This window comes from Danio aesculapii, chromosome 8 (assembly GCF_903798145.1).
Source record: "Danio aesculapii chromosome 8, fDanAes4.1, whole genome shotgun sequence".
Taxonomy (NCBI): domain Eukaryota; kingdom Metazoa; phylum Chordata; class Actinopteri; order Cypriniformes; family Danionidae; genus Danio; species Danio aesculapii.
In genome coordinates, this window is record NC_079442.1 from 29,422,746 (window position 1) to 29,435,659 (window position 12,914).

The 12,914-nt window shown below is 36.1% G+C and overlaps 1 protein-coding gene across 1 annotated transcript in view; it reads right to left on the bottom strand.

Moving 5' to 3' along the window:
- Positions 1–12,914, bottom strand: part of cpne5a (copine Va) — a 128,105-nt gene that overhangs the window by 87,828 nt on the left and 27,363 nt on the right. The window contains 1 exon segment of the mRNA XM_056464336.1: positions 11,437–11,513. Coding sequence (XP_056320311.1) covers positions 11,437–11,513 — 77 coding nt within the window.

Below are 12,914 nucleotides of genomic sequence, written 5' to 3' on the forward strand. Positions count from 1 at the left end.
TATAATAAAAGTGGTTCAAGGATGTATAGATGGTATTGCTATTTTTTAACACTACTAAAATTCAAAGCATGCAAAACGTTCAGGCTCCTATTTCCAGCAGTATAAACAATTTTTTAACCTCACACTGCACTTCAGCCACTCATCAGTCCTTCTGACCAATCAAATGCTCTCTGGAATCTGAAGCATCATGACCTATTCACCTATAAAAAAAGCTGAAGCAATAGACGAAATGAGTCACTCACACATTTATTATGGTGAAATGCGCACAGCACACTAGTGTGCATGTATATAGGAGATGCATTAGGTGCTGTCCATTAGTGTAAATGAAATTTGGTTTGGATAGTGATACGCAAACCTCCGTATGAAGCATTTCCAATCCATCTGAATATACAAAGAATGCTGCATTTTAAAATGTGAATGTGATTGAAAAGCATTAGAAACCTTAGGGAGGGAAAAGAAGACAAACACAGGTGCCATGCTTTTTTTTTTTTTTAATAAAACTGAAAATGTCACAATCTGTCAAATACAGCTTTGCAATGCTGAGATTTAAAGCACTACTGGCTATTTTTTAAAAAGAGAATGTTTCAGTGGAAATTGTGTCAACATATCAAATATGAAGATGCTAGAACTTCAGAGGGATTCAAATCCTCCTGGGAAGTTTGTACTGATGAGCTATTACAACATCGTGTAGATGGAGATTCTACATAAAATCCAACTTTACATTCACAACATTGTTTTTGCTCTCTATACTGTTTTCATTCAATTTAAAAATGCACTGAAATATGAAAAAATAAGCCTTAATTATCATATGCTGGAATATTATGCGTTCTAGCATAACTGTACAATATTATTTTGTAGTTGCAGCTTGGTTTTATTGCAAATGAGTAAAAAGTAATCCATTCATTAACTGAAACTGTGGGCTGTTTGCAATTTTTATGGTGGCCGAGAGAGCTTAATGTGCTGCAATTTAAGAAAACACATGCAATTACAAAAAACACCAGCAAATTGAGAAAAGATGTTCATCTGTTTGACAGCACACATGCTGCATATCCTCACAACGCAAACACATTTTTAAAAAATTAGATGTATTTTCCAACAATGCAAACAAGTTAATAAAACACGTTGCATTTCCTCACAACACAAGAAGAATGGAACACAACGGAAATGTTTGAAGGGGAGCCAAAAATGTTATGGATGCTGCTGTTGCTTGGTGAAGTTGTAGGTGATCTTTGAAAGGTGCGTTTGTAGTTTGTTTATTTTCATATGCCAATTTCCATGTGCTTAGTACTTATTAGCCTAAATAACCATATCCTAAATAGCTGGGTCCGTCAAGTTTTGTGGGTCTCCTTGAAACATTTCCCTTGTGTTGTGAGAAAATGTAGTGCGTTTTTGTCAATTTTTTGCGTTGTGAGAAAATGCAGCGTGTTTTATTCATTTGTTAGTGTTGAGGGAAAATGCAGCACATTTTTTATGTGCATGTGTTATGAGGATTTGCAGCATGTGTGCTGTCAAACCGATGAAGATCTTTTCTTGCGTTTTTTTGCAGTTGCATGTTTTCTTAAATTGCAACCCGTTAAGCTTACTCGGCCACCATAATTTTAGCCATTGAAGTTATATGAAATAGTAGAATTGTCGTTTTAATATGCCTTTGATTGAGACATTTTTTTTTCAAAATGATAATTGGAACGGGTAGTATGCAAATTGGGATGCAGCCATTGTTTTCTATATTATTTCTATTTTATATAAGATTATATTATTTTAACTCATTGAATTAAATGTGACATTAGGCAGAAAACCTGAAATAAAATTGACTTTAGCTGCCAATTAAATGTATTTATAATGTTAAAATTCATACTTGAAACAATGTAATACATTTGCATACCAATTTAATCAATTGATCATTTCTACGGGCACTTATACGCTGCACAATATAAAAATAGCTATCTTGAGATATATAATAACATACATAACATCTAGACTTTTCCACAGTTTTATATGTCAGCGTCACTGCAGACAACAGTCCCCGACTGCAGTGCTGCTCTCTCTCTCCAACAATCCTGCTGTCAGACTTTGTTTGCCAGCCCTGAAAATCTAAGACAGTCACTTGCCTGCAGAAACCAGTTGTTACTCTGACAACTAACTGAATTCTGTGCGAACACAACCATATTTAGCTCTCTAAAACAGGACTGACAAGCGTTCTCTGTCAATGCAGTCTCTCTCTCTCTCTCTCTCTCTCTCTCTCTCTCTCTCTGTCTGTCTCCAACTAGTTTAACACATTTCTGTGAAAAACAGTACAGAGATCAGGGCCTCGAATTCCCCCCTAAAGCTCTTAAACTCCTACAGATTTTGAGCAGAACAGCTCATCATCACTGGGCGATCTGTTCTCCACATCCAAATATCTCCAATCACAGCCTCCTTTCTGCACAGATAATGCCCACAAATGAAAGCAATTTACAGGAGTTGGTCTAGCATGAGTTTGAGTGTGTGCTTCAGGTTGATCAATAGGGTTTTCTCCACTTGCTTGTGTACTGTACAGGCTCACTAATCCCTGCGATCGTTACTTGTACCTCGTAAACTTCAGATCTTTTATATTCTCTTTGTGTATGAGCTGCCAGCGCCAACTCCAGCTCATGGAGGGGGGAAGATGTGTGTCTTTATTGTAAACCAAAGTGTTTCTTCAACTATAAAGCACTTGTACCGTTTTTCCCTGGGGTGCATTTAAAACTAACATTTCTTTTTTGCTATTTTTGGTATATGAAGGTTCTGATTCAATTGTTTTTCTTGTATTAGATTTATATATTGTTAAAAGGTTGCATCGTTGACAGGAAAATAAACAAATAAGTTGAACTGATATAAAGAGACCTCTTTACACCTGCTTTAAAAATCTGATCGTAAGTGAATGACATTAAATACAGGTGTAAACCGCCTCAGAAACACATCTGTTCAGATTTCAGGAGATACGGTAAATGTTATATTATTTAATGTCTTTTTAAAAAAAGGTATCACAAAACAAATAAATTTATATTATATAATATAAATACATTTATAGTTTATATTAATTTATAAGGCAATTTACATGATGCGTCATTGTAGAAAAAATATTTGCAAAACACAAAATATTTGCATATTATTTCTAAAAAAAATTAAGTCACAATAATAAATAATCAAGGTAAGAACCTGTTATAATCATCAACAGTGTTGCTCTTGCAGACTGCTGGAGAACACTCATATCCTACTACACTACAAATCCCATCATGCACTTCACTCACACACCTGTGTTTTCTCTGACCCTGTCAGTCAAATACAGATTAGCCAGGTCTCGAAATGCTTCTGAAATGACCAAAGCTTTGAATCGCTTTAGTCACGTGACCTGGGTGTTTCAAATCACCTTAGTCACGTGGCCTGCGTGTTTTAAATCCCCTTAGTCACGTGACCTGTGTGTTTTGAATCACCTTAGCCACATGACCTTGGTGTTTTGGATCATGCTTCGGTACAGTGTTTCGACTCACTTGGGCTTCGAAATCTTCAAAAAGTCAGTTTCATGTCATCCATCCCTAGCATCACGAAACACTGAAACAGTCAAAGCAAATGTGTCAAAGCTTCGAAACATTTCGAAACCCGCCTCTACAGTGACACCTAGTGGTCATCTTTTATGTATTGCTCTGGAACAGCTTCAGCAAAGAAACAGTTGCCCAAATTGATGTATTAAACTCCACGTTGTAGAGTTGAGGTTTCAAGTGATTTAGTGAAGCGGTGATCATTCCAGACTAGCATGCCAAAATAATGGGTTTGAATCCAGGCTGAAGCAGATATAGATGTTAGTTTTTAAATGCTCTGTTCTTGTAACCCGTTTTGTTTTAACATTGGCCAGACATCCGAATGAACACTTTGTGAATAAATATGTCTTGTTTTGGCCATAAAAAGGAGACATTAAATGACTGATGCTATAAATCGATTTAGTCACGTGACCTGGTGTTTCGAAGCACATTAGTCATTAGTCATTAGCCTGAGTGCTTTGAATCCTCTTGAATCCACGTGACCTGGGTGTTTCTGATTATGCTTCGGTGCAGTGTTTCGACTCACTTGCGCTTCGGGATCTCGACACTGTGTCAAAATGTCAGTTTGATGTCCGCCATGCTGTCCTTACCATTCGCCTGGTTTGATGACTACATTTCTGGAGAAGCCCTATGATACTGTTTGTACCCGTTTGACCATTGCCTGCCTCACCATTCTCTGTTTAATAAACTGTGTGTGCATCCCCAGCTCCAACAGTTACAGAATCACTTTTTAATCAATCAATGATTGTCTGTGATAGTATATTTCACGCACACTGAATTAAACCCAAATTTCAAGTAGAAAAAAAAAATGTACAGTTTAAAATGCTTTATTTATTTGTTTTTTAAATGTACCATCATAAAATTACAGAATTCTCCTGTTGGGCAAGTGTTTCCCTTGGACATCACAGCTGCCACAATATACAAGCAAAGGAGAGTCTGAAACAAGAGCTACAGAATGGGTGAAGAAACTGCCCTCGCCAGGGTTTTTAACAGTAAATGCAAAATTGAAGTCTCTGGTTGTGTTCCATTAGCTTTTGCAATCTGCTACACTGACATAAGACACAGATGGTGAGGAATAGATGGGAATATCCATCATCGTTCCACAGCTATAACGCTCTAAATGACACCAGAACACCAGGCTATGGCCCATTTCAGAGACATCTGAACAGAAAACAGTGTTAAACTGGTCAAGTGGAGTCATAAAAGCTGTTTAGTCAAGGTCAAATAAAAGAGTGCTGTGTGCTTAACGCTAATGTAAAGTTAATTAAGAAGAAACGCACTTTGTTTATGCCTTAATTAGTGAAAGATGACTCATTAGCCAAACAAGCGTTGACACTGGTTTAACATTTACCGCAGCTCAACAACAACAATCCACGAGAACTTGATTGCTACATTAAAAAAGGACCAGACGCACTAAAGCTGTTAACAAAATAATTCATAATATTGAGAATTCAGTCAAAATGTTTCAAATTTATTCAAGGAACCATGATACATTGAGATTATTTTTAGATTTTTCTCCCAACTTTATAAATGTTGCCAGTAAATACCGCTTTGTCTGGACAGTTTGAATTTATGAATGCTTTCCTATTCATATATTCACACAAAATGTCTTCTTTAATAAGATATTCCTGTCAAAGCATGATCTGGATTTTTTGTTAAACTATCATGGAAGACAATACTTTTTTATTTATTCAACACAAAATGAAAAATCTGTCTTCCTTACCCTTGTGTCTATTCAAACCCATAAAACTAATGTTTATTTTCATGACATAAACAAAGATATTTTATAATGAAATCTATGAGGTTTCTGAAGCTCCACTGAAAGTTTCTTCATTAAAAACTTACAAATAAATTCATATATAATAAATGGTTCATATAATACAAATCGCTTAAATTTAGGATTTTTAGCAACAATTGTAAAATATTCTTTTATTCACATATAAACACTGATCATAGAACAATGTTTGTAGCATTTAATATTGGTTTCTAAAAAATAAGCATGCTTGTATGATGCACAAAAACGAAAATTTCTACAAGAACCAATGAAGTTTGCTATTGTGCACTAAGCATGTGGTTGAGCTTCTGTTTATATTTACTAAAAATTGTTTCCATGTAATTAAAAGCATATGTCTTTTAATGGACTTTAAATGGAGGGGCAGACATCTCAGATTTTATTTAAAAAATCTTAATTTGCATTCTGAAGATTAATGAATGTCTTCTGGGTTTTAGAACCATATTAGAGTGAATACATGATGACAGTTTTCATTTTTAGATGAACCAACCTTTTAACTCTGCAACCTTTGTCCCTGAAGACAACTGCTAAAAATTGTACACAGACATCAGAGTCAACAGATAAACCTCACTAAAATCAACAGTTCCCACAAAGTGAGAACCTGAAGTAAACAAGTCACAACAAAAACAATAACAGCAGACAGCAAAACAATAATCCTATAACAGTAAACATATAATTTATTCATTCTGCAATGGCTGTTGGAGGAATAACATTTGGTGTGATATCTACACTGCTGTTCAAATATACAGACCCTCTTTTAGAGTCAGTATATAAATATATACAGTTGAAGTCAGAATTATTCGCCCCCTTTGATTTTTTTTCCAAATGATGTTTAACAGAGCAAGGAAATTTTTACATTATGACTGACAACATTTTTTTTATGGCGAAAGTCTTATTTGTTTTATTTCGGCTAGAATAAAAATGGTTTAAAAAATTTTAAAAGCCATTTTAAGGTCAAAACTATTTGCCCTTTTAAGCTATATATTTTCTCAATAGTCTACAGCAGTGTTTCCCAACCTTGTTCCTGAAGGCACACCAGCAGTACACATTTTCAAAATCTCCCTAATCAAACACACCTGAATCAGCTCATCAGAACATTGGAAGAGACTTCAAAACCTGAAATGAATGGGTCAGATAAGGGAGACATCCAAAATATGTACTGTTGGTGTGCCTCCAGGAACAGGGTTGGGAAACACTGGTCTACAGAACAAACCATTGCTATAATTCCCCTATCCTGTGTAGTTAACCTAATTAACCTAGTTAAGCCTTTAAATGTCACTTTAAGCTGTATAGAAGTGCCTTGACAAATATCTAGTAAAATATTATGTAACTGTCATCATGGCAAAGATAAAATAAATCAGTTATTAGAAATGAGTTATTAAAACTATTATGTTTAGAAATGTGTTGAAAAACTCTTCTCTCTGTTAAACAGAAATTGGGGGAAAAAATTAACAGGTGGGCTAATTCAAGGGGGCTAATAATTCTGACTTCAAATGTATATAGATTATTTTTTATAAAATACCTTCATTTGTAACACTACATAGTCCTTAATGATTTCACTTATAAAACATTTAATAAACATTACAGTCCCCCAAATTTTAATAGGTATGGTATACATGTTTCCACTTAAAGTAATTTCTTAGCATTGGTGGCACCAAAACAACAACTATCAGGGCTTGACATTAACACCCATCAACCCACCAAATGCTGGCAGACTTTACCTGTGGCGGGTTGAATGTAAATTTTACATTGTAGTTTGTCATATAAAATAAAAAATGAATTGCAATGGAACACTATGAATCCACTACTGCCATGGAACCTAGTGTCTGCTCATGCACACTATTGAGCAACATCCTACACAACAACAAAAAAGTTACATGAACCACCGCTTTTTCACTATATCAGGCCGAGGGGCTGTGTTTGCTCAACCACTGAATGACATAACTATCTGGGCCAGTCTGCACGAAAGTGGTTTCATTTTCCACTGTGGTGCTGATAACAGAACTCTTTGGAGTGTGATACAAGCGCGTCAGTTGTTGCTTTGGTAACGTAAGTGTAAATGTAAATAGTGATATGGAAGATGATCATATATTTTTGTTTTTGGGACTCCCTTTCTGATATTTATTTGGTTAGCCAGCTATGGAAAACTGGCAGCTATGCAGGCAACAGAGTAGTGACATTGTGCATTCGACAAGTAGGGTCTGTCTGCGGACTGCAAGACAGGGGCATAACATGAAGGGGCTTAACTTGAAGTATGTTAGAGGTGTAACTTGAAGTTATGGAGACCCACATGTCAAAACTATGTTGGTGGCAAGATGGCACTGTACATCAGTTATTAATGTCTACACCTACTCCACACCTAAACCCAACCACGAGAGTTATTAACGTCTACACCTACTCCACACCTAAACCCAACCATCAGAGTTATTAACGTCTATACCTACTCTACACCTTAACCCAACCATCAGAGTTATTAACGTCTATACCTACCACAACCCTAAACCCAACCATCAGTTATTAACGCCTATACCTACCACAACCCTAAACTCAACCATGAGTTATTAACGTCTATACCTACCACAACCCTAAACTCAACCATCAGAGTTATTAACATCTACAACTACCACAACCCTAAACTCAGCCATCAGTTATTAACGTCTATACCTACCACAGCCCTAAACCCAACCATCAGTTATTAATGCCTATACCTACCACAACCCTAAACCCAACCATCAGTTATTAACGCCTATACCTCCACAACCCTAAACCCAACCATCAGAGTTATTAACGCCTACACCTACTCCACACCTAAACCCAACCATCAGTTATTAACGTCTACACCTACTCCACACCTAAACCCAATCATCAGAGTTATTAACGTCTACACCTACTGCACACCTAAACCCAACCATCAGATTTATTAACGTCTATACCTACCACAACCCTAAACTCAACCATCAGTTATTAACACCTATACCTAACACAACCCTTAACTCAACCATCAGAGTTATTAACATCTACGAGTTGCTAAATGAATAAATATAATAATATGTCAATTGATTTGGTTGTTGATAAATTTGGAGAAAACTCATGAAAACATGGTGAAAATGTTCTCTGTTATGTATTTCCGCCATCTTGCCAACATCTCGTTGTGACATCTCGCATGGTTCAACGGAATCCCGATAACTGCAAGTTACACCTCTCTAACTTACTACAAGTTACGCCGCTTCATGTTACGCCCGTCTTGCAGTCCACAGACAGATACACTTGCATTCGACGAGTGCAGCACAGTCATCCAAACAGTTGTCTAGCATGTCGATTAAATGTTGATTAAAGTTGGCTCCACTTAAAGATAGTGTGGCAGTGAAATCTCTTGGCCTCATGAAGTATGCTGAGCAGACACCGTTGAAAAGACAGGTCAACCCCTTCACAGGCACATTTAAAAGTAAATGATTAGCCAAATATACTTTGTTCTTTGTATTTAGTGCAGAGAATTTTTTTATTCTGCAGCGCTACAGTATTTACTGCTATTGTTAATAAGTAATGAAATTGTAGTAAATAATTAAAATTAAATATAATCTTATAGTCAGGGGTCTCAAACTCCTGGCCCGCGGGACAATAGTTTGTGGCCCCCGTCTTAATTTGAAAGTTTAATGTCCGCGAGTTTGATCTGTAATGAATTTTACAGTGTTGTGTGCGGAGTTAAACGAACCCACCAATCAAGGTGGGGTATATGGCTTATGGCTACATCAGCTGGCCTTGACGTAGGCAGAGAAACATTTGTGAAAGTTACAGCAGCGTTGCAATGGAGTGTTTTCTCCCATGCCTGCTGGCTGCCAGCACACTTCATTCACAACACTTCAAAAAAAGTTCTTGAAGTTGCTGCCCAGCGGGACATTATATGTAGATAAAAGTATATAAACCAGTGCTTCTACTTAAGCAGGATCTTGCCGGAAATGTCAGATATTTACGTTTTTCTTTCGGGTATTTATTTTAATTGATTCAGCATTAACTTGTGCGCAGTGAATAACTGCATGTGTGTGTGTGTGTGTGTGTGTGAGAAAGAGAGAGAGAGAGAGAGAGAGAGAGAGAGAGAGTGTATGCGAAGGTTGCGTGGACTGTGTGTGCGCGCACGCATGACGGTAGTCACCATGCGCAAGTTAACAATATTTTCAGCCAATCTTATTCTTACAATCACTCTCATTGGTTGGCGGTTATTGTTTTGCGCGCAGTGAGCAGTGACAACAAATAATGGCATAGTGGCCTGCCTAAATAATATCCGTATTTTCAAAAGTGCAAAGAGGCAGTCAAGCTTATTTTCATTTTTTAAAACCACAAGTAAATATGATAATGAGCCTGATCAAGATCTTGAGAAGCTGTAACTGTGTCCCTTCATCAGGATAGCGGAGACAGAAACAACGCGAGTCAAGTCAGCCACAGAACATGACAGAAGAGCTACTGTGGCCTCTTCTTGAAGATTAGACAGAGTGAGTGATTTAATTACTATTTTTCACTTGGAAGTGAACTGAAATGGCACTTAGAGAGTTAAAGTGAGCTCTCGCTCTTTCTCTCTCTCTCTGGCAAATTCAAAGTGACGTGTACATGATGAGATTAAAAGAAAGTAAGGAACTCAGTGCTGCCTAATGTAATCGTCTGCTGTCACATATCGACACCTGTCCATCGGCAATAAGAGTCCCCGGTAACTCGGACCAATTATAGGGTCACACTGTTTTTTGTGTGTCATTTGCATCATGCTACTTGCATTGTATTTGCATTGCCTCACACAGTAAACATTACATATATTTCTATATGATGTAAAAGTAGTCAAAACAAGTCTTTTTCTGTAACAACAGCACAGCGGATAACAGTAAATCTAATTTTTATTTTTATTATAATTACTAGTAGTATTAGTATTAGTATTGTTGTTATTATTATTTATTATTGATTTATTTATTTTCCTATAATTTTTTATTTGTTTGTTTTTCATCTTATTTTGTGTAAAAAAAATTCCAATCCTCTCAAATCTCTTTATTTATTTATTTCACAAAATAAGATTAAAAAAAAAAAATTAGAAATTAAAAATTAATAATATAATTAATTTGTTGTGGAAAACCTGATACAGCCCAGCCTCACCCAGGCTCTACCTCCAGCGGCCCCCAGGTGAATTGAGTTTGAGACCCCTGTTATAGGCCTTATCACCACTTTTTTTTTTTTTTAATTATAATTTTTTTAGGGGTTTTCACCTTTATTGGGACAGGACAGTGGAGATTTTACAGACAGGAAAGTGTGGGTAGCAGAGATAGGGGAAGGATCGGCAAAGGACTTCAAGCAGGGAATCGAACTCGGGTCGCCATGAGCACCTTGGTGCTATGTGTCAACACACTAACCACTAGGCTATTGGCGTCGAATCTTATCACCACTTTTGTTGTATTCATTAGAAGTTACTCTATTTATATGGTATGATCTGTAGCAACATACTATGTAGCAGTCAACATTTGAAGTGAAAGGATTTAACAATAGTAGTCCTATTAGAAGAAAGGGTATTGCTTTTGTTTTAGGTCAACTTTAATGAAAGTATTGAAGTTTTGATTCAGTTCAAATGTTGGCTACTTTAAACCAGGTCGTGTACTAGCATGTATATCATTATCTGGGTGGTCAGATGGGTTTTCAATGACACAAATCAGTAATATTACTCTAATCAAGCAAGTTTAGCATGTCAAGTCAGAATTAAACACCTAAAACATTTTTTCCAACAACAAATTGTGGCTAGTGAAAACAGAATGACTAGTAACTTTAGAAACTACTAGTCACCATGGTTTGTGAACAAAAACATTAATGTCCAAGCCTTGCCAAAAATCCACATAAACATAATTTCACCTCTTTTACAATGTAGATACATAAACAGCCAACAGGAATGAAAGCGATTCCTTAAAAACAGCTGCATAGAAAGTCATTTCTTTGTTCCCATGGCCAGTAATCTGTCTGAAATGGCTTCAAGCACATCAAAACATATAAAACCCATACAAGCTCCTGAAACTATGAATACATCACGATGGTGGCTAATAGAACAGTGCAGTAGCTTCTTACCCCAGAGGCTTTTCCAGTCGACTGCCTGGTGAACCCACTATCTCACCCAGAGTGCAGAAGGTCTGACCCAAGAAGTCCTACAGAAGACGGCCCCGAACAAAAAGACGGCGAACAAAAGAGGCAGAATAAAACAAAGGAGAGATAGCAGAATGAGTCAGGGTGGTACTGGGTATAATGAGTTGTACCGGTAAAGAGATAAGTCTAGGAGTTGCAAGGCAGAGACGTACGTTGAAATCGGAGGGCTTCCAGGAGGGAGGTGAGGCCGCAAATTAACAATAACAACAGAGCATATCATGTACAAGAAAAGACAAAAAGAAAAAAGAAAGAAATAGAAACGAATTGAAGAAGTCAGTCCGAAGAGGATAGGAGAGAAAAAACGAGAGTTAGAGATAGTGAGAAAGATTTTGGGAGAAGAGAGAAAGGAAAAACCACCCACGATGATCACAGATTACACACACACAAAAATAAGATAATACCACTGAAAAATGAAAATTATCACATTTATTACACAACACATCGGATGGTTCTATACAAAATCTGAATTTTATAAACTGCACCCATTGGGGGTTGTTTATTTTCACTCTGCGAATGTTTTGGAGCTGATTAATGAAATACAATTATCCAAATTAGGGCAATTATGGCAAATGAGTGAAAAACAAACCTATTATTTGTACTTTCACTAAATGTGTGTATTATAATAGTTATAATTATGATGTTGGTATTTATTATTATTATTTATTATTATATTATTATTATTATTATTATTATTATTATATTATTATTATATTAATAATATTATTACCAATAAAAATTTATATAATTATTTTATAATTTTCAATAATTGCATTTATTGCTCAAAACACATAATTTGGCACACATTTTAAAAGTTTAATTAAAAATAAATGCATTAAAAATAATGAAACTGAAAAAACTGGCAGAACTGTTAAGTGATTTCATCCCTCAGTTTCTTGTCAAGATAAATATTTAAATAGTTTTTCATCATATTAATAGGGAACAAATTGTGTCTTTCCCAAGCAACACAAGCACACTGCAGAGAACATTCAGAACCTGGTGTATGGTGCTATTTTATTCGTCACAGAGAGAAACTAAAGAAACTACACCCTCTTTGATCATAACATAAATGATGACATGATTTGCAATCATTTTTCGATTGCATAAAACCAACACGAAAATCAACAACTACCCATGCAAATATGAGAGCAACTGGCAATGGAACACACAAAACTTGCATGTATAATCCAAGCAAACATGCATACATTCACAGTATACACACATACAAAGAGCTACACTTACGTGTTTGGGCCCAATCGGACTTTTGGAGTCAATGTCATATCTGAAATCCAAGAGAGCTTCAGTTAGTATTGTTAGATCATGGTTTGTCCTACATTTTGGATATGAATGACAGCCCCTTTATGTCTTATGGAGAGGAATGCTTTACAATCCCCACCTTTTTTGAT